Source organism: Entelurus aequoreus, linkage group LG19, assembly GCF_033978785.1.
Source record: "Entelurus aequoreus isolate RoL-2023_Sb linkage group LG19, RoL_Eaeq_v1.1, whole genome shotgun sequence".
Classification (NCBI taxonomy): domain Eukaryota; kingdom Metazoa; phylum Chordata; class Actinopteri; order Syngnathiformes; family Syngnathidae; genus Entelurus; species Entelurus aequoreus.
Window position 1 is genome coordinate 36,930,315 of NC_084749.1, and position 26,574 is coordinate 36,956,888.

Consider the following 26,574-nt stretch of genomic DNA (forward strand, 5'->3'; position numbering starts at 1 on the left):
GACTACATTTTTTTAACTGTACAGTCAACTCATTACACAATATAATCATGCATTTTCTCATTTCAGAGTATCATTTTGGAGAAATATTACAATTTGTCATATTTACTGTTTGAAATTAAATGGGTCAATTTTTGGTCAAAGTATTTCCCTCCAGGCTTTTGACGCGGTGATGGCTTTTTTCTTCTTTTTTCCCCCGCGTTTACATGTTTACTATTTTTATTTAGGACTGAAAAAAGTGCAAACATATATGAATACACAGGACCTTTTCGTCCTGGCAGCACTTAACTGGGTTCAAATCATTTCCCACTGCATCGGTGGAAGTAGTAGAAATAAAAATATTAAAATGTAACCTTCCATTCAAAGTAACACAACTAAGGTTATAGTCATAAATAGAGAAAACATTTACCTGAAAGGACAAAAAAGTCCCCATCATACTGTGAGGGTACTCTGAGGGTTGTGTATTGCCCACCAACAGTGTCCTTAAAAATGTCATGCAATTATTATTATGCAATTATTATTAATTATTATGGAATTTTGACAATGACTATAAAACCCACACAACCCAATGCCACAAATACATTGTAGTCCTCTGGGAAATGCATTAATTAGCCATACAACTTTTAAAAGCCAGCAAACTTGAATTTTTTTCTCTAATTATAGCACATAAAAATGACTTCTTAAGCGTTTAGCCCAGGGGTCGGCAACCCAAAATGTTGAAAAAGCCATATTGGACCAAAAATACAAAAACAAATCTGTCTGGAGCCGCAAAAATTAAAAGCCATACTACATACAGATAGTGTCATGAGATATAAATTAAATTAAGATGACTTAAAGGAAACTAAATGAGCTCAAATATACCTACAAACGAGGCATAATGATGCAATATGTACATATAGCTAGCCTAAATAGCATGTTAGCATCGATTAGCTTGCAGTCATGCAGTGACCAAATATGTCTGAATAGCACTCCACACAAGTCAATAACATCAACAAAACTCACCTTTGTGCATTCATGCACAACGTTAGAAGTTTGGTGGACAAAATGAGACAGAAAAAGAAGTGGCATAAAACACGTCCTAGAAAGTCGGAGAAAGTTATACATGTAAACAAAAAAGCGGTTATTCATCCTCTGCTCAAAAGACCTAACCTCGATCCTGATCTCCTGGTAAACTACCGACCGGTCTCCCACCTTCCGTTTATTTCCAAAATTCTCGAAAAAACTGTTGCACAGCAGCTAAATGAACACTTAGTGACTAACAATCTCTGTGAACCTTTTCAATCCGGTTTCAGGGCAAATCACTCTACGGAGACAGCCCTCGCAAAAATGACTAATGATCTATTGCTAACGATGGATTCTGATGCGTCATCTATGTTGCTGCTTCTTGATCTTAGCGCCGCTTTCGATACCGTCGATCATAATATTTTATTAGAGCGTATCAAAACACGTATTGGTATGTCAGACTTAGCCTTGTCTTGGTTTAACTCTTATCTTACTGACAGGATGCAGTGCGTCTCCCATAACAATGTGACCTCGGACTATGTCAAGGTAACGTGCGGAGTTCCCCAGGGTTCGGTTCTTGGCCCTGCACTCTTTAGTATTTACATGCTGCCGCTGGGTGACATCATACGCAAGTACGGTGTTAGCTTTCACTGTTATGCTGATGACACCCAACTCTACATGCCCCTAAAGCTGACCAACACGCCGGACTGTAGTCAGCTGGAGGCGTGTCTTAATGAAATTAAACAATGGATGTCCGCTAACTTTTTGCAACTCAACGCTAAGAAAACGGAAATGCTGATTATCGGTCCTGCTAGACACCAACATCTATTTAATAATACCACCTTAACATTTGACAACCAAACAATTAAACAAGGAGACTCGGTAAAGAATCTGGGTATTATCTTCGACCCAACTCTCTCGTTTGAGTCACACATTAAGAGTGTTACTAAAACGGCCTTCTTTCATCTCCGTAATATCGCTAAAATTCGTTCCATCTTGTCCACTAGCGACGCTGAGATCATTATTCATGCGTTCGTTACATCTCGTCTCGATTACTGTAACGTATTATTTTCGGGTCTCCCTATGTCTAGCATTAAAAGATTACAGTTGGTACAAAATGCGGCTGCAAGGCTTTTGACAAAAACAAGAAAGTTTGATCATATTACGCCTATACTGGCTCACCTGCACTGGCTTCCTGTGCACTTAAGATGCGACTTTAAGGTTTTACTACTTACGTATAAAGTGTTACGCGGTTTGGCCCCAGCCTATCTCGCCGATTGTATTGTACCATATGTCCCGACAAGAAATCTGCGTTCAAAGAACTCCGGCTTATTAGTGATTCCCAGAGCCAAAAAAAAGTCTGCGGCCTATAGAGCGTTTTCTATTCGGGCTCCAGTACTCTGGAATGCCCTCCCGGTAACAGTTAGAGATGCTACCTCAGTAGAAGCATTTAAGTCCCATCTTAAAACTCATTTGTATAATCTAGCCTTTAAATAGACCCCCCCTTTTTTAGACCAGTTGATCTGCCGTTTCTTTTCTTCTCTCCTCTTCTCCCCTGTCCCTTGCGAGGGGGAGTTGCATAGGTCCGGTGGCCATGGATGAAGTGCTGGCTGTCCAGAGCCGGGACCCCGGGTGGACCACTAGCCTGTGCATCGGTTGGGGACATCTCTGCGCTGCTGACCCGTCTCCGCTCGGGATGGTTTCCTGTTGGCCCCGCTGTGGACTGGACTCCCGCTGATGTGTTGGATCCACTGTGGACTGGACTTTCACAATATTATGTCAGACCCACTCGACATCCGTTGCTTTCGGTCTCCCCTAGAGGGGGGGGGTTACCCACATATGCGGTCCTCTCCAAGGTTTCTCATAGTCATTCACCGACGTCCCACTGGGGTGAGTTTTTCCTTGCCCGTATGTGGGCTCTGTACCGAGGATGTCGTTGTGGCTTGTACAGCCCTTTGAGACACTTGTGATTTAGGGCTATATAAATAAACATTGATTGATTGACGGTGAGTTCAAGGACCGCCAAAATTAGTAGGACAAAACGACGCTCGCCAAATACTCGAATCAGTGAAGTATGTTTAGTATAAACAGTGTGCTTTATAACAATTAGGGAGGTTTGTGTCATGTTTGTCTTCCTACAGAAACCATATTAAAACAAAAAAAATATTTTTTTCCCCTCATATTTTTCCATTTTTCATACATTTATGAAAAAGCTCCAGAGAGCCGCATGCGGCTTTAGAGCCGCGGGTTGCCGACCCCTGGTTTAGCCTTATCAGTGGCGTATGAGTCCACGTAAGCGCGTGGGAGCCGCATGCAGGAGTCCTAATAGCTGACATTCCTGCCACCTACGCATTCGCTACATTTTAAAGAGCAGACAGAGATGCCGCGATGGCAGTGTGTGCGTGATGGATTCTCCAGATACAAACTTTTTTTTTATCAGTTTTTTTTTCATATCCCAAGCATGAGGTGCAGTGGTCGTGCTGATGTTGCCACTGTGTTAAACCTAGTGGGATGTCTCAAATTCAGGCATGTGAAATGTCCACGAAAACACTGATTTAGCCATTCCTTTACCACTTTCGACGTGTGTTTGGGGTCATTGTCCTGTTTGAACACCCAACTGCGCCCAAGACCCAACCTCCGGGCTGATGATTTTAGGTTGTCCTGAAGAATTTGGAGGTAAATCTCCTTTTTCAATGTCCCATTCAAAGCACCAGTTCCATTGGCATCAAAACAGGCCCAGAGCTTAATACTACCACCACCATGCTTGACGGTGGGAATGGTGTTCCTGCGATTAAAGGCCTCACCTTTTCTTTTCCAAACATATTGCTGGGTATTGTGGCCGAACAGCTAAATTTTTGTTTAATCTGACCACAGAACTTTTCTCCAGAAGGTCTTATCTTTGTCCATGTGATGTCAGATGAAACAAAAGTTTAGCTGTTTGGCCGCAATATGTTTGGAGGAGAAACGGTTTCCATGTGAATCCCTTCCCTACTGTATAGTGTTGTTTCACAAAAGCCTTAAAGGCCTACTGAAACCCATTACTACCGACCACGCAGTCTATTAGTTTATATATCAATGATGAAATCTTAACATTGCAACACATGCCAATACGGCCGGGTTAACTTATAAAGTGCAATTTTAAATTTCCGGCTAAACTTCCGGTTGAAAACGTCTATGTATGATGACGTATGCGCGTGACGTCAGTAGTTAAACGGAAGTATTCGGACACCATTGAATCCAATACAAAAAAGCTCTGTTTTCATCTCAAAATTCCACAGTAGTCTGGACATCTGTGTTGGTGAATCTTTTGCAATTTGTTTAATGAACAATGAAGACTGCAAAGAAGAAAGTTGTAGGTGGGATCGGTGTATTAGCGGCTGGCTGCAGCAACATAACCAGGAGGACTTTGACTTGGATAGTAGACGCGCTAGCCGACGCTAGCCGCCGACCGCACGGATGATCGGGTGAAGTCCTTCGTCCTTCCGTCGATTGCTGGAACGCAGGTGAGCACGGGTGTTGATGAGCAGATGAGGGCTGGCTGGCGTAGGTGGAGCGCTAATGTTTTTAGCATAGCTCTGTGAGGTCCCGTTGCTAAGTTAGCTTCAACGGCGTCGTTAGCAACAGCATTGTTAACCTTTGCCAGGCTGGAAAGCATTAACCGTGTAGTTACATGTCCATGGTTTAATAGTATTGTTGATCTTCTGTCTATCCTTCCAGTCAGGGGTTTATTTATTTTGCTTCTATCTGCAGTTAAGCCCGATGCTATCACGTTAGCTCCGTAGCTAAAGTGCTTCACTGATGTATTGTCGTGGAGATAAAAGTCACTGTGAATGTCCATTTCACGTTCTCGACTCTCATTTTCAAGAGGATATAGTATCCGAGGTGGTTTAAAATACAAATCTGTGATCCACAATACAAAAAGGAGAGTGTGGAATCCAATGAGCCAGCTTGTACCTAAGTTACGGTCAGAGCCAAAAAAGATGCGTCCACTCTAATCTTTCACTCTCACTTTCCTCATCCACAAATCTTTCATCCTGGCGCAAATTAATGGGGTAATCGTCGCTTTCTCGGTCCGAATCGCTCTCGCTGCTGGTGTAAACAATGGGGAAATGTGTGGAGCCCTTCAACCTGCGACGTCACGCTACTTCCGGTACAGGCAAGGCTTTTTTTATCAGCGACCAAAAGTTGCGAACTTTATCGTCGATGTTCTCTACTAAATCCTTTCAGCAAAAATATGGCAATATCGCGAAATTATCAAGTATGACACATAGAATGGATCTGCTATCCCCGTTTGAATAAAAAAATAATAATCTCAGTAGGCCTTTAATCGCCATTTGTCCATAATTTGTTTTCGCTGGTGTCATTGAGATACAAAAACTTATTATGGACATGAAAATGCAGGGTTTTGGAGAAGTCATGGAAAATCATTGATATAAAAAAGTGTATTAACCCTGCAAGAAGCAAGTGAGTTGCTGCTGTTTTGGTACAAAGTGACCCAAAGACTTCAACTTCCCCTCTGACCACCATCTGTTCCCCCAGTGGAGTCGTAAAAATGTCAAATCAAGACAATGTGTTCTTCTCGTTAGTAGCGACTCTATTTACTGAATAAATAGCACTTCAGAGAGAAAATAGACTTGTTATTTTACTATAACTCATTTTACTGTCAAAGTGTCCAAAGTGCCATTTTCGGCCAGCAGATAGTTTTTTTTATTGTCCCTCGACGTGTTAAAAAAATGATGTGAATGTGTTATTATTGAGGTATGTTAGACATAACACTGACAAATAGATTTGCCTCGTCACTTATAACACAAGAGTTGAGATAACAGTACAGTCGTTCCTTATCTTTTCGGACACGACCGCGATAAACACATTTCCCAAAGTAGAAATGTAATATTTTCAGCATGAAGCATAAAAAAAAGGGTTTACGACATTCTAAATACAGTATTTTCCGGACCATAGGGCGTACCGGATTATAAGGCGCACTGCCGATGAATGGTCTATTTTTAAAAATATTTTTTCATATATTAGGCGCACTGGATTATAAGGCGCATTAAAGGAGTCATATTATTATTAAAGATGTCCGATAATGGCTTTTTTGCCGATATCCGATATTCCGATATTGTCCAACTCTTAATTACCGATTCCGATATCAACCGATACCGATATATACAGTCGTGGTATTAACACATTATTATGCCTAATTTTGTTGTGATGCCCCGCTGGATGCATTAAACAATGTAACAAGGTTTTCCAAAATAAATCAACTCAAATTATGGAAAAAAATGCCAACATGGCACTGCCATATTTATTATTGAAGTCACAAAGTGCATTGTTTTTTTTAACATGCCTCAAAACAGCAGCTTGGAATTTGTGAGAGAGCATGAGGAGGTTGGGGGGGGGGGGGGTAGGGGGTAACAGGAGTGTATACTGTAGTGTCTCGGAAGAGTTAGTGCTGCAAGGGGTTCTGGGTATTTGTTCTGTTGTGTTTATGTTGTGTTACGGTGCGGATGTTCTCCCGAAATGTGTTTGTCATTCTTGTTTGGTGTGGGTTCACAGTGTGGCGCATATTTGTAACAGTGTTACAGTTGTTTGTACGGGCACCCTTAGTGTGACCTGTATGGCTGTTGACCAAGTATGCATGGCATTCACTTGTGTGTGTGAAAAGCCATAGATATTATGTGACTGGGCCGGCACGCAAAGGCAGTGCCTTTAAGGTTAATTGGCGTTCTGTACTTCTCCCTACGTCCGTGTACCACCCCGTACAGTCATAAATGTAACTTTTTGAAACCGATACCGACAAAATTTCCGATATTACATTTTAAAGCATTTATCGGCCGATACCATCGGCAGCCCGATATTATCGGACATCTGTAATTATTATTATGTTTTACTAAATGTAAAACACTTCCTCGTGGTCTACATAACATGTAATGGTAGTTCTTTGGTCAAAATGCTGCATAGATTGGGTTTAACAGATCATCTTCAAGTCGCTTTCTGACAGTCGCTTCCGGATGCGGCGTTTTGTGGGCGGTCTTATTTACGTGGCTCACCATCGGCAGCGTCTTCTCCCCGCCATCTTTGTTGTAGCGGTGTAGCGTGCAAGGACGGGAGTGGAAGAAGTGTCAAAAGATGGAGCTAACTGTTTTAATGACATTCAGACTTTACTTCAATCAATAACGGAGCAGCATCTCCTCATCCGGAAACAACCACACCGGAACTCTAATAACTAAAGTTCCTTGGGTGAACAATGTAAACTCACTATACCGGTATGTTTTAGCGCTTTCATGGCGAATTTAGTGACAGATATAAGTAAGAACTTTACACTACTTTATATTACAAATGACAACAGCGGAGGATGAATGTCCCATAACAAGAAGATAGAGGAAAAAGAACAAGATTATCGACTACAAAGGCGGACGCGCAAAATTTTTCAGGATTTATGCAGATCCCAAATACAGATCAGCAGGTACCAGAAGGTAAGAAAAGTTGCTTTTGCATATTATTGCGAAACAAAACGCCAGATAATTATGTCTTACCTTATACACACCATAATAATACTCGTATGTTTAATGCGCCGACAATCCTTCAAGCGGTGCGGCTTCATAGCTTACCAAAGTCGTACTAAAACATTTTGATAGATTTTTGAGCGCCGTGTGTCATGTTCTATATTTTCAATGGAACTTTTAAAATGTTGGTGTTGTTTGCTTGAGACCCATCATAGTGCAGTCTACACCTATCTCTTATGTTTGACTGCCATCTACTGGTCACACTTATCATTACACCATGTACCAAATAAAATAGCTTCCGAGGTGGGTATGCTCAACCAAAATTATTCCTTACATTAGGCGCACGGGGTTATAAGGTGCACTGTTGAGTTTTGAGGGGGGAAAAGGATTTTAAGTGCGCCTTATAGTCCGGAAAATACGATATGTTCTTTTAGCTTTACAAGAGCCCTTTAGATATGAAATAACACCCTTTTAGTAATGCTGCCTGCGGCTGAGCCAATCAGTGGCCGTGATACTGAGCAGCACACACTGATTGGTTTAGTCTCTTTTAGTGGCCAATACTACTGTGGTATTGACATTTTTAGTTTAGTTAGCCATTTTTATGCTTAAAAATGCTTAATTTAGGCCTAAAGTGTTGTAGAATATGCTCTTTAAAACATGATACAGTAATTGAAGCGTGATATGACGAGGGATGACTAAAAATATTTGTTTCTTATAATAGCTTAGCATATACCATCTTAAATGTACAGAACGTGTCAAAGTGACTCCTCTACAGAAGCGATTCTCAAACTGTGGTACATTTACCACTTGCGGTACTCGGGCTCTATCTCGCAAAAAAAATCACTTTGAATTATTTTTTTGAATTGAATTATATTTATATAGCGCTTTTTCTCTAGTGACTCAAAGCGCTTTACATAGTGAAACACAATATCTAAGTTACATTTAAACCAGTGTGGGTGGCACTGGAAGCAGGTGGGTAAAGTGTCTTGCCCAAGGACACAACGGCAGTGACTAGGATGGCGGGAGCGGGGATCGAACCTGGAACCTTGATTAAAGCAGTGTTTTATTTCCCTCTATTAAAACACAGTGTTGCTGTTCAAACTGTGTGTAATGTTACAGTGGCCAAAAATATATTTCTGCATCGTTTTTAATGAATACTTAGGCTTACTACGCTTACTATTTTAATGTTGGTCATTGTGGTGTTACGTTTTTTTAAGGTGGTACTTGGTGGAAAACGTTTGAGAACCACTGATTTACGGTGTAGCTTACCTGTCAGCGTTTTTATTTGAAACAAATGGGATTTTTTTTTTCCTAAATAAGGGAAATTCTGTGGGATTAATTATAGTTCCAAAGTCAAATCACCTGCCTCAACAAGGATGGTTTTAAAAGAAAAGGAACATGAAAACAAGTCGAATATATACAAGAGGCTCCCGTGATGAAAGTGGACAAAAACTCCAGTGATGTCCCAATATTTTTGTCTACTGTGCCCATGTTTTATTTTACCATTAACTTCTGTTTAAACTTGTGTGAGCATTGAGAATTGAATAATATCTGTTCTGTTAATAACTCTTGTATTATAGCTACATTTGCATTATATACACAAACATTGCGAAATGAATTCTGTTTGACCCTAGAGCAGGGGTCACCAACGCGGTGCCCGCGGGCACCAGGTAGCCCGTAAGGACCAGATGAGTAGCCCGCCGGCCTGTTCTAAAAATAGCTCAAATAGCAGCACTTACCAGTGAGCTGCCTGTATTTTTTAAATTGTATTTATTTACTAGCAAGCTGGTCTCGCTTTGCCCGACATTTTTAATTCTAAGAGAGACAAAACTCAAGTAGAATTTGAAAATCCAAGAAAATATTTTCAAGACTTGGTCTTCACTTGTTTAAATAAATTCCTTAATTTTTTTTTTACTTTGCTCCTTATAACTTTCAGAAAGACAATTTTAGAGAAAAAATACAACCTTAAAAATGATTTTAGGATTTTTAAACACATATACCTTTTTACCTTTTAAATTCCTTCCTCTTCTCTCCTGACAATTTAATTCAATGTTTAAGTAAAATTTTATTTTTATTGTAAAGAATAATAAATACATTTTAAATTAATTCTTCATTTTAGCTTCTGTTTTTTCGACAAAGAATATTTGTGAAATATTTCTTCAAACTTATTATGATTAATATTCAAAAAAAAAATTCTGGCAAATCTAGAAAATCTGTGGAATCAAATTTAAATCTTATTTCAAAGTCTTTTGAATTTCTTTTAAAATTTTTGTTCTGGAAAATCTAGAAGAAATAATGATTTGTCTTTGTTAGAAATATAGCTTGGTCCAATTTGTTATATATTCTAACAAAGTGTAGATTGGATTTTAACCTATTTAAAACATGTCATCAAAATTCTAAAATTAATCTTAATCAGGAAAAATTACTAATGATGTTCCATAAATTCTTTGAAGTTTTTCTCTTCTTTTTTTCGGTTGAATTTTGAATTTTAAAGAGTCGAAATTGAAGATAAACTATGTTTCAAAATTGAATTGTCATTTTTTTCATGTTTTCTCCTCTTTTAAACCGTTCAATTAAGTGTAAATATCATTAATTATTAATAATAACAGAGTTAAAGGTAAATTGAGCAAATTGGCTATTTCTGGCAATTTATTTAAGTGTGTATCAAACTGGTAGCCCTTCGCATTAATCAGTACCCAAGAAGTAGCTCTTGCTTTCAAAAAGGTTGGTGACCCCTGTTCTAGAGGTTTAACGGCAATCAGAGTGGATTTTTGTTCGAAATTGAAACCCAATACAATTAGATTCGATGTAAATAAAAGACGTGTTATTTTGACAGTGCCAAAAGTAATGATCACTTCTAAATTCTGAAAGTTTTTTGTCTTACCTCTTTGTCCTGCAGCCCCTCCAATGCAAAGCCAGCAGGTCAGCACCAGAAAGCGAAACATGTCGCGCTCTTCTGCGACCCTCCTGCAAAAAAACCTGCCTTAGAGTGAGTCTCACTATTTATTCCCCCTGCTTAGAGGCGTTTGTACCCCACACCCCTTTCCAAATAAAAACAACAACATGACCACCACTGGCAGCAGCAGCAACCCCCACTTCCCAAACTTCCATCCCAATCCTCCAAGCTCGGCCCCCTCTGCAGGAATTCCGAGCAATGATAAAACACAGCTTTTTCTTGCACAAAATAGTCATCCTCTTAGAATAATGGATTAAAAATATAGTTTTTGCCCACATAATGGTTAAAATATGTAATATGTTAAGGTAAAAGTGTCCAAAGTGTGGCCCACACAAAACAAACATGTGAAATGTAATGAGGAAAAAGTTGCATTTTCTACTCCAATAACACAAAGCTGCCATGAAGGCAGTTATTTTCTTTAAAACTGTCATTGTTAAAAAAAAAATTATTAAATTAAATAATGAATCACTGACCAATTCAAGGCTCCAATTACTTCACATCAAATATTCCACTTTCAAATATTGCATAATGGGGGATATTGCATATTTTGTGTTTGACAAAGTTTTCTTTGACAAAAAAGGGATAAAACAAACATAAAAAATAATGAAAGTGTATAATCCACAAATAGATGTGAAGTTGATCTAGAAAATTAAGCGTTGAAAGTAGAGATGTCCGATAATGGCTTTTTTGCCGATATCCGATATTCCGATATTGTCCAACTCTTAATTACTGATTCCGATATCAACTGATACCGATATATACAGTGGTGGAATTAACACATTATTATGCCTAATTTTGTTGCGATGCCCCGCTGGATGCATTAAACAATGTAACAAGGTTTTCCAAAATAAATCAACTCAAGTTATGGGAAAAAAATGCCAACATGGCACTGCCATATTTATTATTGAAGTCACAAAGTGCATTATTTTTTTTAACATGCCTCAAAACAGCAGCTTGGAATTTGTGACATGCTCTCCCTGAGAAAGCATGAGGAGGTTGGGGTGGGGGGGCGTTTGGGTAGGGGGTAACGAGGGTGTATACTGTAGCGTCCCGGAAGAGTTAGTGCTGCAAGGGGTTCTGGGTATTTGTTCTGTTGTGGTAATGTTGTGTTACGGTGCGAATGTTCTCCCGAAATGTGTTTGTCATTCTTGTTTGGTGTGGGTTCACAGTGTGGCGCATATTTGTAACAGTGTTAAAGTTGTTTATACGGTCACCCTCAGTGTGACCTGTATGGCTGTTGACCAAGTATGAATTGCATTCACTTGTGTGTGTGAAAAGCCGTAGATATTATGTGATTGGGCCGGCACGCAAAGGCAGTGCCTTTAAGGTTTATTGGCGCTCTGTACTTCTCCCTACGTCCGTGTACCACTCCGTACAGCGGCGTTTTAAAAAAATCATAAATTTTACTTTTTGAAACAGATACCGATAATTTCCGATATTACATTTTAAAGCATTTATCGGCCGATAATATCGGCAGTCCGATATTATCGGACATTTCTAATCTTAATACTTATTAGTGATAGTATTATTATAGTTATTTTACTTTATATGCTTATTTTTTAATCTACTTCCTCAATTAAGTGGCCAGTTGATATCAAAAATGTGCCAATAAAACAAGTTATACGCAGAGACCTCGTTAGGGACAAATAATTCAGAAATAAAAATTAGAACCGACAATTTAGAGGTAGAAATAAAAGTTGTCTGTTTTCTTTGACTGTTAGATACCTCACAAGTGTGTTTGCACATGGAAAATATCCTGTTGTCTAGTTTCGTGTGTGTGTGTGTGTGTGTGTGTGTGTGTGTGTGTGTGTGTGTGTGTGTGTGTGTGTGTGTGTGTGTGTGTGTGTGTGTGTGTGTGTGTGTGTGTGTGTGTGTGTGCGTGTGCGTGTGTGATGGGCTGAGCAGATGTTGCTAACATTTTTTTGCTCTTGATCACGGTGATCATCTCTCAGCTTGTAGTAGAGGCGGGCTATACTACAAATTTTGGTATGTTATATTTCCTGGTCAGCCTGTTAATTAAGTCAAGCAGTGCTGCCACCTAGCTGGAGTTTTCAGACACGTCATACAGTCTTTAATAGTGCTCTAGCAATGTTCAGTACCTTTTGTGTGTGTTTATGTGTTCATAAATGTTGATTGTTTGATAATTGTTATGCTCATTTGATTGTAGACTCTTACTGACACCTTGTGGGGATAGGAAAATACTACGCTTCATTTGTTTGGGCACTTCCGGGTTGACGATGTCAGTTCAGTTCATGAGACAATTGAGAAGTAGACAAGTTGTGTTAGCTCTGACAAGCCTTGGAAAATATACGTCTGTAAGTAAACTGTTTAACTTGTTTATGTAACTCAATATTAAAGTGGAAAGTGGTTAAATATGATACTAAGATGTTTATTGAAAAACGATTTTTGTGCACTGTTTTAATGGCTGTTTTGAGGACTTAAAATGGCTGCCATTCGTATATTTACACCATCAAAATAGTTTCAACACTCAGCAGTATTTGTTTGATGATAGTACTGTATATTTGTGTAAAGCTAATATTTACATATTGTGTATTACATTTCAGTATGTTATTCGAATCACATAGCTTATACATTTGTCATTGTGTGTATTTCAGTTTTACAAAAAATAAAAGTCCAGTGCAAGACAAAAGTACAGATAGGAAAAGACAAAGCAAGATCAACAACAATAAAGAGCCTAAATGGATTAATCTGCTTGGGAACTTTATTAGTCGTCTTGGATCGTTTGTTAGCTGTCTGCCTGGCTGTATAACCTCAACACATATAGTGAGGGCAGAACAATAATACAATGTAAAAAAAACATTGAACACATTTTTAGTTTCATGATAAATAACTGCCGTCCAGCTCTTGATTTCTTACACTCAGTCTCATTTGCAAGTATTATATAGCAGACTTTGCACGCAGTTGCAATTCCAAGACATTAGATGGCAGTAGTGTATTGACTAGAAGAGAGTATGGACAACTCGGTTTCAAAGTAGCAAACATGGCGCCCTGTAGTCACATAAGGGGCTGTTGACCAATCATTTAGGAGATCCTCTGGCCATACTCTCCCTGATTGGTCAAAAACCTTGACTACAGGGCGCCATGTTTGCTCCCAATTTTGAGACCGAGTTAGCATACTTTCTCTATACACGGCTACAGACTATGGTGTGTTGCCTTAGCCAGGAAGTGATCTTTGCCATTAAGTTGAATGTGCCAGTCGTGTCTTTTGTTGCGCCCTAGAAAGTGTTTATACTGTAAGTATTGTACTTATTACACACCAGCCGTTCGATTGTAAGATGCATCTTTGATCTAGTTTTCATGGCCATGTAAAATCGCTAATGCGTAGCATGTATATGGCATATCCAATTAAAATTAGCATCGAGCTAGTGCATTTTAAAAAGTCCCTTTACTTTTGCTTGCTTTGTTTTCATGGAAAATTGCAACATTACCTAAAGGCAGTTTGCTATGAATACGCCTGTTTGCCCATCAAGTACCGTATTTTTCAGACTATAAGTCGCAGTTTTTTTCATAGTTTGGCCGGGGGTGCGACTTATACTCAGGAGCGACTTATGTGTGAAATTAACACATTACCGTAAAATACCAAATAATATTATTTAGCTCATTCACGTAAGAGACTAGACGTATAAGATTTCATCGGATTTGGCGATTAGGAGTGACAGATTGTTTGGTAAACGTATAGCATGTTCTATATGTTATAGTTATTTAAATGACTCTTACCATAATATGTTACGTTAACATACCAGGCACGTTCTCAGTTGGTTATTTATGCCTCATATAACGTACACTTATTCAGCCTGTTGTTCACTATTCTTTATTTATTTTAAATTGCCTTCAAATGTCTATTCTTGGTGTTGGGTTTTATCAAATAAATTTCCCCCCAAAAATGCGACTTATACTCCAATGCGACTTATGTGTGTTTTTTTCCTTCTTTATTATGCATTTTCGGCCGGTGCGACTTATACTCCGGAGCGACTTATACTCCGGAGCGACTTATACTCCGAAAAATACGGTACTTGAGCTAGTGCTGAGTCTGCAATTGTACGTGACGTCACGTGGAATAAAGCTATCGAAATAACAGAATTCGGTCGCGACCTCTAAAGGTGCCAAATTTGGTACCCATCCCGAGTTATTTCCCATCTGGCAACCACTCGGTGTCCTTCAGTGAATAAAAACAACCAAGACAAAACATTTCTTTTCATTTTATTCAAATCCGTAGATTACTCGTCAGCTTTAAAGTAAAAAGTTATTCTATCGCAGAATACTTTCTCCACATTTGTCTGATTCCTAAATTTCTTTCTGCTCTGAGACAAGTGAACTGGACTCAAAGAGGACCACTGACACTCCGGTATGGACCATGCGGTGCCAGAAAGTGGACACCCACGCAGAGTGGAGCATGGATGGGAATAATAAAAATAGCTTTAAAATGTCCAGGGAGGGTGGAGGAGTGGATGGTTGTATTTACACAGTCCTTGGAAAATGTAAATAAATAAAAAACGCACCGTTGGGCTCGACTAGAAAGCGCCTCTTTCGCTGGCGAGGAAAATAGGGGCGTAATCAAGTGGAGGCCATGTTGGCGAGTCAGACGCGGTTCCGTCGTTGTTATGGCGCTGCTTTGTTTTTCTACTCTGCTTTCTTGGCCTTCCTCTTGCGAGCGCCTTCGCTCAGCTCCTCCTTGCTTTTGAGCGATGACGGGACTGCTGCTGCCGGGGGATGATGATGATGATGGTCTTCCTCAGAGCCGCCCAGTGGGGAGCCAAAGAGCAGATGGCAAACCCAAGACTCGATGAGAGCAAAGGGGGAGCCGTGAGAGTGGCGGGCAGTCATCCACACCTGGAAGATGGTGACACATTATTTTGTTATTAACTGCAAGAAAATCATCATACGACCCTATTCTCTTCTCAGACACTAGGGGGCATATTTACATGCGATCTTAGGCGCCGATCTACATTTCTACCAGTGGGTGCTCAGTGTGTGTGTATTAGTGTTGTCCCGATACCAATATTTTGGTACAGGTACCAAAATTATTTCGGTACTTTTCTAAATAAAGGGCACCACAAAAAATGTCATTATTGGCTTTATTTTAACCAAAAAAATCTTACGGTACATTAAACATACGTTTTTTTTATTGCAATTTAGTCCTTAAATAAAATTGTGAACATACAAGACAACTTGTCTTTTAGTAGTAAGTAAACAAGCAAAGGCTCCTAATTAGTCTGCTGACGTATGCAGTAACATATTGTGTCATTTATCATTCTATTATTTTGTCAAAATTATAAAGGACAAGTGGTAAGAAATGAATTATTAATCTACTTGTTCATTTACTGTTAATATCTGCTTACTTTCTCTTTTAACATGTTCTATCTACACTTCTGTTCAAATGTAATAATCACTTATTGTTCTGTTGTTGGATGCTTTAGGGACGGCGTGGCGAAGTTGGTAGAGTGGCTGTGCCAGCAATCGGAGTGTTGCTGGTTACTGGGGTTCAATTCCCACCTTCTACCTTCCTAGTCACGTCCGTTGTGTCCTTGGGCAAGACACTTCACCCTTTGCCTCTGATGGCTGCTGGTTAGCGCCTTGCATGGCAGCTCCCGCCATCAGTGTGTGAATGTGTGTGTGAATGGGTGAATGTGGAAATACTGTCAAAGCGCTTTGAGTACCTTGAAGGTAGAAAAGCGCTATACAAGTATAACCCATTTATCATTTACATTAGTTTTGGATGATAACACAAATTTGGGTATCAATCTGATACCAGAGTTACAGGATCATACATTGGCCATATTTAAAGGCCTACTGAAATGAATTTTTTTTATTTAAACGGGGATAGCAGATCTATTCTATGTGTCATACTTGATCATTTCGCGATATTGCCATATTTTTGCTGAAAGGATTTAGTATAGAACAACGACGATAAAGATTGCAACTTTTGGTATCTGATAAAAAAAAGGCTTGCACCTACCGGAAGTAGCGTGACGTAGTCAGTTGAACATATACGCAAAGTTCCCTATTGTTTACAATGATGGCCGCATGAAGTGAGAGAGATTCGGACCGAGAAAGCGACAATTTCCCCATTAATTTGAGCGAGGATGAAAGATTTGTGGATGAGTAAAGTGCAAGTGAAGGACTAGTGGGGAGTTGAAGCTATTCAGATAGGGAAGATGCTGTGAGAGCCGGGGGTGACCTGATATTCAGCTGGGAATGACTACAACAGTAAATAAACACAAGACATATATATACTCTATTAGCCACAACACAACCAGGCTTATATTTAATATGCCACAAATTAATCCTGCATAAAAACACCTGCGTGTTTGTTATGCTAGCTCCTAGCTCCTCTGCTAGCTCCTAGCTCCATAGAACACGCCAATACCATTCAAACACCTGATCAACACACACAATCACTCAGCCCAAAAGACCGTTTACCTAACCCAAGGTTCATAAAGCTTATATATTTTTAAAAAGTTACGTACGTGACGCGCACATACGGTCAAGTTATCGAATGTTTAGCAGCCAAGGCTGCATACTCACGGTACCTGATATTCAGCTGGGAATGACTACAACAGTAAATAAACACAAGACATATATATACTCTATTAGCCACAACACAACCAGGCTTATATTTAATATGCCACAAATTAATCCTGCATAATAACACCTGCGTGTTTGTTATGCTAGCTCCTAGCTCCTCTGCTAGCTCCTAGCTCCATAGAACACGCCAATACAATTCAAACACCCGATCAACACACACAATCACTCAGCCCAAAAGACCGTTCACCTAACCCAAGGTTCATAAAGCTTATATATTTTTAAAAAGTACCGTACGTGACGCGCACGTACGGTACGGTACGTGTTATGCTAGCTCCTAGCTCCTCTGCTAGCTCCTAGCTCCATAGAACACGCCAATACAATTCAAACACATGATCAACACACACAATCACTCAGCCCAAAAGACCGTTCACCTAACCCAAGGTTCATAAAGCTTATATATTTAAAAAAAGTTACGTACATACGCAAAAAAAAGCCAAAGCTGCATACTCACAGTAGCACGTCTGCGTCTTTGTCATCCAAATCAAAGTAATCCTGGTAAGAGTCTGTGTTGTCCCAGTTCTCTACAGGCGTCTGTGTATCCAAATCAAAAGTCCTCCTGTTTAGAGTCTCTGTTATCCGAGTTCTTCCATCTTGACTGCATCTTTCGGGAATGTAAACAAAGAAGCGCCGGCTGTGTACTGTTGTGGCTGACTACGTTCGAAAAATACGTCCATTTCTCACCGACAACTTTCTTCTTTGCTTGCTCGGCTTCCTTCTCCATAATGCAATGAACATGATTGAAACAGATTCACGAACACAGATGTCCAGAATACTGTGGAATTATGAAATGAAAACAGAGCTTTTTCGTAACGGCTTCAATGTGGAAGGCATACCCGTGTTCGTCGGGCTACGTCACACGCATACGTCATCCTCAGAGGCGTTTCGAACCGGAAGTTTAGCGGCAAATTTAAAATGTCACTTTATAAGTTAACCCGGCCGTATTGGCATGTGTTATAATGTTAAGATTTCATCATTGATATATAAACTATCAGACTGCGTGGTCGGTAGTAGTGGGTTTCAGTAGGCCTTTAAAGTCCTCATGTGTCCAGGGACATATTTCCTGAGTTTATAAACATAATATACATTAAAAAAAAATATGATGATGTTAAAAAATATCGATGTATTCATAGTAGTATCGACTAGATACGCTATTGTACTTTGTATCATTACAGTGGATGTTAGGTGTAGTTCAGGGGTGTCCAAACTTTTTCCACTGAGGGCCGTACACGGAAAAATTTAAGCATGAGGGGGCCATTTTGATATGTTTCATTTTCAAACCTTAACAAAATATATGGATTTTTTTTTTTAACCTTTCGGGCTCCCGGGGACTATAAAGGGTCTCAGTCATTAAACTGTTAAAAATAAGTCAAATTATTATTATTATTTTTTATTTAACGCTTACAGTAAATCTCTATATCAACTTGAGGTTGATATAAAGTAAAAAAAAAAAAAAAAAGGTTTTCTGTCAAAGACAACTTAGTTTTTTATAGTAAAACTGAAATTTAATTTAATATTTTTGAGTAATCACAGTGAAAAGTTAAATACAATCCTACTAAATATATTTGGGATCCAAAAGGCCCCCCACTCATAAAGTGATATATTTGTATTAGTTTTTTTTTTACTTTTAACACTTAAATTACGAGATCAACTTCAGATGTATCTGTCGATTTTACGTTTTAACTATTATTTTGTTTGTTTTATGCTCTTTTGTCAAATAAAACTTTGATGTTTTTATATGGCAACCACACAATATATGCAATATTTTTTCCACATAAAACATTTTAAAGTGATATTATTTAAGTAATAATTCATTATAACATAGATTTTTAGTGTTTTTTGTTTTTTTTAGCAATGGCAAAAAAAAGAAAAATAAACAAAGACAAAAGAAAAAAAACAGCCTGCATGGCAGCTTTGTGTCAACATTGCAACTTTTTCTTGTTAGATTTCACCTCATTCCACTTTTTTAAAATGTTTTTTTAAATTTTTGCAATATTATCAATTTTGCAATTTTTGCAGAATGTGTGGCGGGCCGGTAAACAATTAGCTGCGGGCCGCAAATGGCCGCACTTTGGACACCCCTGGTGTAGATCCACCAATGGCGTTGGTTTATACTGTAGCGTCCCAGAAGAGTTGGTGCTGCAGGGAATTCTGGGGATTTATTCTGTAGTGTTTATGTTGTGTTGCGGTGCAAATATTCTTCCAAAATGTATTTGTCGTTGTTGTTTAGTGTGGTTTCACTATATGGCACATGTTTATGACAGTGTTGGCATTGTTCATACTTGCACCCTTAGTGTGACATGTATGGCTGTTGAGTAAGTATGCACTTCATTCGCTCGTGTGTAATGTGTTCAAAGTCAAGGTGATTGTGTCATTACATCATTATCAGGCACAATAAAATCTTAGTTAGGTATTGTCAAATACAGACTACATAATTTGTGATTTTTTTACTATGCAAAACAGACCAAACTCACCACAAAATTAACAACAACATTGATTTATCAAAAATTACTTTAAAGATTGAAAGTTGCCATCAGTCCCACGTGGGTGCTTGGCATTGTTCGCGGGTGCTCGGGCCTCGAAGCACCCACGATATATAAAGTTGTGATGTACATCGGAACTAGGGATGGCTATGGATTTCTGTACTTTTAGAGGCGCCGACCAAATTCAGTCGGTACTACTGGGTATCGATTCACGTACAGTAAAATGGTGACATATTTTGATGCCTTTGTTGCACGTGACATCACGTCCAGTTGCGGACTGGAACACTTGGTGGGAAAACAAGCACTGACAGCCAAACTGCTTCTAGGTAATGTTGCAATTTTCCATGCCAACAAAGAAAGTATTCCTGATAGAAAAAACTCCAACATAAGAAATGCTTCACTTTTCAAAATGCACTAACCTACATTGGATTTTCCATAGACATGCTACTGATTAGCATTGCCTATTCTACATGGCAATTTCAACACCTCCAAATTTGGTAGTGAAAACTACAACTTAGACGCACGTTACAATCAAACAGCTGGTGTGCAATAAGTACAATACTTACAGTATAATCACTCTGTAGGATGTAACAAAAAAACTAGATTCAGCTGAATGGCAAACACTACTTCCTATCCAGGCAACACAGCCTATACATTACTGCCATCTAACGTCTTGGAATTGCAACTACATGCAAAGTCTGCTATATATTACTGCAAATGAGACTCAGAAGTGTAAGAAATCAAGATATAATAATTTATCAATACCTGTCAAAAGTTAAATAAAGCAATTAAATTGTATTACTAAACAAATTAACATTTATTAACGCACAAATAATCAAAAAAAGTACAGAAAATTAGCATCGTTGAGTACCGTGCACGCAGTGACTTCCTGTTCAGTGCGAAGTAAGTAAGCTTCAAAATAAAAGCACGGCGGTGTTAACCCTGGATTTTACCAGAGCTGCGACTACAGGGACATAGCATAACTTTTCCATAACATGGTCACTACTGCCTAGTTTTTCTTGTTATATTCTTATTTTACTGTTATATTTTTATTCTCATTGTTGCTTTTTATTTTTATTCTTATTGTAATATTTTTCTATTTTGTTTCCATTTATACCCCCATTATTTACTTTTTACTTTTTAAATTCGATCTCAATTTTGTACACTGCTGCTGGAATTTTAATTTTCCTGAGGGAACTCTCCTGAAGGAATCAGTAAAGTACTATATATCTATCTATCTATCTATCTATCTATCTATCTATCTATCTATCTATCTATCTATCTATCTATCTATCTATCTATCTATCTATCTATCTATCTATCTATCTATCCATCCATCCATCCATCTATCTATCTATCTATCTATCTATCTATCTATCTATCTATCTATCTATCTATCTATCTATCTATCTATCTATCTATCTATCTATCTATCTATCTATCTATCTATCTATATCTATCTATCTATCTATCTATCTATCTATCTATCTATCTATCTATCTATCTATCTATCTATCTATCTATCTATCTATCTATCTATCTATCTATCTATCTATCTATCTATCTATCTATCTATCTATCTATCTATCTATCTATCTATCTATCTATCTATCTATCTATCTATCTATCTATCTATCTATCTATCTATCTATCACTACTAGGGCTGGGAATCTTTGGGTGTCCCACGATTCGATTCAAAATCGATTCTAGGGGTCACGATTAGATTCAAAATCGATTTTTTTTTTCAATTCAAAACGATTCTCGATTCAAAAACGATTTTTTTTTTTTTTTTTTTGAAAACAATACACAACAATACCATAATAATGCAATACAATTTAATTTTGGAGTTCTGAACTTGTAATTTCTTGCAGTGTTAATTAAGTGGTAATATGTCACATTTGTCCCAATTAACTTTATACCCTGATAAACAGTCATATTCAGTGATGGCATTATTGATATAAAGAAGACAGGAGTTAATATATGACAGGTAAAAAAATTATGTCGTCACAATACATCGATAGCTTATTATACTGAGAGCCAATTTTTATACCATGAATATTATTTCCACTTCTTATTTTTGCAGCTAAGGGTTCAATAACCAAATTAAATAATAATCCAGATGCAGGACATCCCTGTTTTACTCCTCTTTTTAACAAAAAAGGTTCTGAAATATGATTATTGGTTTTGACTGATGCCATGGGCCTTGTATAAAGCATCTTAATCCATTGTATAAAATTATCTCCAAATCCAAATTTACGTAATGTGCAAAACATAAATGAGCAGTTTATGCGGTGGAATGCCTTCTCCGCATCAACACTACATACTGCTGTGGGATAAGGGAGACTTCTAGTATAGTAAATAACATTCAACAATTTCCTTGTATTGTCTGAAGATTGTCGACCTTCCATGAAGCCAGTTTGGTCAGTATGAATTAATTTTCCTATTACATTTGATAATCGTGTGGCTAAGATTTTTGCCAAGATTCAATACATAGGATTTCAGCAGGATCTACCCCAGTCTGCTGACATGCAAGCAGAGTAGTAGATTTTTGTAAAAAGCTTTTATAATTGTAAAGGACAATGTTTTATCAACTGTTTGCAATAATGTACATTTGTTTTAACTATTAAATTAACCAAAAATATGACTTACCGGTATTTTATCTTTGTGAAAATATTGGACACAGTGTGTTGTCAAGTTTATGAGATGCGATGCAAGTGTAAGCCACTGTGACACTATTGTTCTTTTTTATTTTAATGTCTAATGATAATGTCAATGAGGGATTTTTAATCACTGCTATGTTGAAATTGTAACTAATATTGATACTGTTGTTGATAATATTCATTTTTGTTTTACTACTTTTGGTTTGTTCTGTGTCGTGTTTGTGTCTCCTCTCAATTGCTCTGTTTATTGCAGTTCTGAGTGTTGCTGGGTCGGGTTTGGTTTTGGAATTGGATTGCATTGTTATGGTATTGCTGTGTATTGTTTTGTTGGATTGATTAATGAAAAAATTTTTTAAAAAAAAATCAAAAAAAAAAAAAAATTGATTTTTTAAAAATGAGAATCGATTCTGAATCGCACAACGTCAGAATCGCGATTCGAATTCGAATCGATTTTTCCCCCCACCCCTAATAACTACGGTCGAGTTACACAGCATTACATCGTGCACACAGTGACTTCCTGTTCAGTGCAAAGTAAGTAAGCTTAAAAAAAAAAAACACGCAACAACCACAGCCACATAGCTATGTGAGCGTTACACAGCCTTACAACATGTACACAGTGACTTCCCGTTCAGTGTGAGGTAAATAACCTTCAAAATAGAAGCACAGCGTTATTAACCCCAGATTTTACCAGCGCTGCGACAACAGCCCCATAACCACGGTCGAGTTACACAGCATTACAAGGTGCACACAGTGACTTCCTGTTTATTATTTCTAAATAATGTAAATAATTCAATGTATATACTCTGATGATTAACTTATGTGATGACTGTATTATGCTGATAGTATATATTTGTACCATGAATTGATTGACGTGGACCCTGACTTAAACAAGTTGAAAAACTTATTCGGGTGTTACCATTTAGTGGTCAATTGTACGGAATATGTACTGTACTGTGCAATCTACTAATAAAAGTTTCAATCAATCAATCGAGCGCAAAGTAAGTACGCTTCAAAATAACAGCACACAGCAAAATGATGACAGTCGAGTTACACAGCATTACTACGTGCACACAGGGACTTCCTGTTCAGAACAAAGTAACCTTCAGAATTAAAGCATGGCAGAATCAACCCTGGATTTTACCAGAGCAACGACCACATCGACGTAAACCGTGTGCCACTGTACTAACCAATGTGGTCAGCTGGCTTTACTATATCATCTTGACAAAATGTACCCAAATGAACATTTTGCTATATGTCCTGTCTTAAAAAGCATTTTCTGACCTTGCTTGTGGCCATGAAGAGGGTGAAGGCGACGATGAGGACGCCCTTGGACACCGGCAGCCAGTGAGCCTCCTGCATGGTGAAGAGGATGGCTCCATACAGACTAGCTTTGGTAGGGCTGGAAAAAAAATAAACATTAGTGCAGTTAAACCATTTAATTTTAGCACACCTTGTCTTGATGCATGATAAAGCATGTTGCACAGATTATTTGTAATATCTTCTAACAAGACCAACAGCAAAAAATATTTAAATATCGATCTAATCACTTTGGTATTTTCTATATGCTGTAAAAAAAATGTTTTACAGTAAAATACCGGCAGCTGTGTTTGCCAGGAATTCCCCGTAAAACAAATTAGGGCCAATTTTTTTTTGTCAGCCTTTCCCCAGGTGCATGTCTATGGAGGTGGGAGGAAGCTGAAGTTCCCTGCAATCACGGGGTGAACATGCAAATTCCACACGGAAAGACCCCTTGACCGGGAATCGAACCCAAGACCTTCTCACCGTTAGGTACAAGCGCTTACCGCTGCCCTGTTATAAATACTAGCATCTGCAAAATGCCTGTTTTTGAGACATGTGAGCGGTACTTCAGGATTTTAACTTGAAAGTATTTGTACAACCTTTCACTGGACAACTCACAACATGGTTTTCCGCAACATGTTCCTTTAAGTGAGCTATTCAAAATGAGCCCAGGTATCTGTTAAATTGCTGCTTGCAACCAGTTCCAGTTCCGGAATGTATTTTTACGGTAAATTCCTGGCAACCACAGCTGACAGAATTTTACTGTAAATTCTTTAGGGTTTTTTGTAAACAGGTTAACAATATATCAATTGTTTTATTGATATATATCTTCTCTGTTGCGGGTCCCAAGCTCTGGAACGATCTCCCTCTCCATGTGAGACAGGCCCCTTCTTTGGCTATTTTGAAGACCGTTCTTAAAACCCATTTTTATTCACTGGCTTTTAACCCACCATGAGACTTTTAACTGTTTTTAACGGTTTTTAACTTTTTAACTGCTTTTTATCTAACAAATTGTTCTTAGGGTAATTTGTATTTGCTTTTTCAATGTGTATTTTACTTCTGTTTTAAATGTAATTTTTTAGTCTGTCCTTTGCCTCTATTTCTTTGTGGTCTACAGCCCTTTGTTCTTCAACTGTGCTTGTTTTTAAAGGGCTTTATAAATAAAGTTGGTATGGTATGGTATGGTATATCAGGTTTTTTTATAGTAAATTACCATAAGCAAAAACGGTTATAAAAAATTAACGAATTCAACATACCGTAATGTCTTATACATCGTGACTGTATTTTTTTTTACAATGAATTCCTGGCAACCACAGCTGCCTGTATTTTACTGTAAATTGTGCAGATTTTTTTTTTACAGTGTAGTTATCGATAGTATCGACATCTGGATCGATCATCCGTCTCGAAGCTTAAGCGGTTAGCTTATTGTGTCGTCCTGTTCGGTGAGTGCGGGTTGCCTACTTGGCCATTCCTTTTCCTCTCGTCCTTCAGTGGCAATGGTACGTGAAAGAAACAGTTTATTTTGGTGGTGAGGTTTAGTATCTTAGAAGCGGCTTCACACTATGGATAGACGGCACGTTCGTTGCAGCTCGCTCTTAAATTCAAGGCGATGTCCTGGCACGACACGCACCCTCCTGGAATTCATGCGACCCCTGCATGCATGTAACGGGGAATATGGAAATGTAATTGTGTCATACCGAGTGTGGATCCCTTTTGATGGAATCTTTCACACGAGTGCAATCTTTAGCATGTTAACATTGGGACAAATATGTGGTAAAGATGGGCAGCTCGGGAGGTGTATATTGTAGCGTCCCGGAAGAGTTAGTGCTGCAAGGAGTTCTGGGTATTTGTTCTGTTGTGTTTATGTTGTGTTACGGTGCAGATGTTCTCCCGAAATATGTTTGTCATTCTTGTTTGGTGTGGGTTCACAGTGTGGCACATGTTTGTAACAGTGTTAAAGTTGTTTATACAGCCACCCTCAGTGTGACCTGTATGGCTGTTGACCAAGTATGTCTTGCATATTGTGGTTCCTGTACCACTAGCCAGTATTTTATTTTCCTATATTCCAACACTGTGTTACTGTTCAAACTGTGTGTAACGTAACAGTGGGCAAACATATTAAATATACTTGTTAAATGAAACCACCGCCTCGTTTCAATGAATACTTAGGCCTACCACGCTACTGTAATTTAATGTTGGAAAGCAACGTTTTTTTTCAGATGAGGTACTTGGTGAAAAAAGTTTGAGAACCACTGGTTTAGAGTGGACTTACCGATTATTCACGTTTACAATATTATTGTTATTATTATTATTATATTCATTTATTTCAGACCCAGGGGGATCCATATCACAGAAGACAAACATACTACAACGATAAAAAACAAATAAAAGAAATACAAGCAGAAAAATTGAAATAAAATAAATAAAAACTCCACAATATTCAACATTGTTTCTTATTTGTGTCAATATACGAACGTCTCTATTTACGGACCCTGTTCAAGAACCAAGTTCACACATCGAGGCTCCGCTGTACTACTACTGGATCATAACTATGTTAACTATAAACAGGTAACTTTAGAAACCTTTTACAAAACAAAGCAAATCTGGGAAAATGACACTGGCTCCCAGCATGCACTGCGGTGCTTTTTGTCAGGTTCAAACACTGATGACCTCTATTAAACGAGACAAGAAGCAAGGAATTAAACAGAGAAATAATTAAATTTGGCTCAATTTGAGGAGGAACGTCTGGGCTGTACTCTTGTACAGTCTCCCAGCACGTTCTGGCGAAAGATTGTACGCCACCTCTTTTATTTGAACTTTCCCTGATTACATGGCAACAGCTGTTTCTAAGGGACGGGGGTCGTAAACAGCCATCGCCTTTAAATTACAACAGTTCAAACAAGCGGTGCCTGGAGGGGAGTCAGGCCCTGCTTCCTCTACATTTTGTAGTTCTTGGGTCAGACAATATCTTTCAGTTGATTACAATACATGAAAGAAACATCCTACACAGTGGAGTTTTACAAGCCTTTTGATTGGTTGGATTAAAGACAGCTTTCGTCCTCTCGCCG

At 38.4% G+C, this 26,574-nt stretch overlaps 2 protein-coding genes across 5 annotated transcripts in view; both read right to left on the minus strand.

Annotated features, from left to right (window-relative positions):
• Positions 1 to 10,591, minus strand: part of comp (cartilage oligomeric matrix protein) — a 37,498-nt gene extending 26,907 nt beyond the window's left edge. The window contains exon 1 of the mRNA XM_062028449.1: positions 10,390 to 10,591. Within this exon, the coding sequence (XP_061884433.1) occupies positions 10,390 to 10,450 (61 nt within the window). The 5' untranslated portion in view covers positions 10,451 to 10,591. The remainder of the gene's footprint in view (positions 1 to 10,389) is intronic.
• A 4,073-nt stretch (positions 10,592 to 14,664) lies between these two features.
• The window catches only part of tmem38a (transmembrane protein 38A), a 45,339-nt gene continuing 33,429 nt past the window's right edge, over positions 14,665 to 26,574 (minus strand). For 2 of the 4 annotated variants that reach the window (XM_062028443.1, XM_062028442.1), the window contains exons 5-6: positions 23,489 to 23,606; positions 14,666 to 15,312 (exon numbers count right to left, since the gene is read on the minus strand). In XM_062028443.1, the coding sequence (XP_061884427.1) occupies positions 15,103 to 15,312; positions 23,489 to 23,606 (328 nt within the window). In that variant the 3' untranslated portion in view covers positions 14,666 to 15,102. Of the gene's footprint in view, positions 15,313 to 23,488; positions 23,607 to 26,574 lie in introns of all 4 variants that reach the window. The other 2 variants (XM_062028441.1, XM_062028440.1) reach the window with 2 other exon arrangements.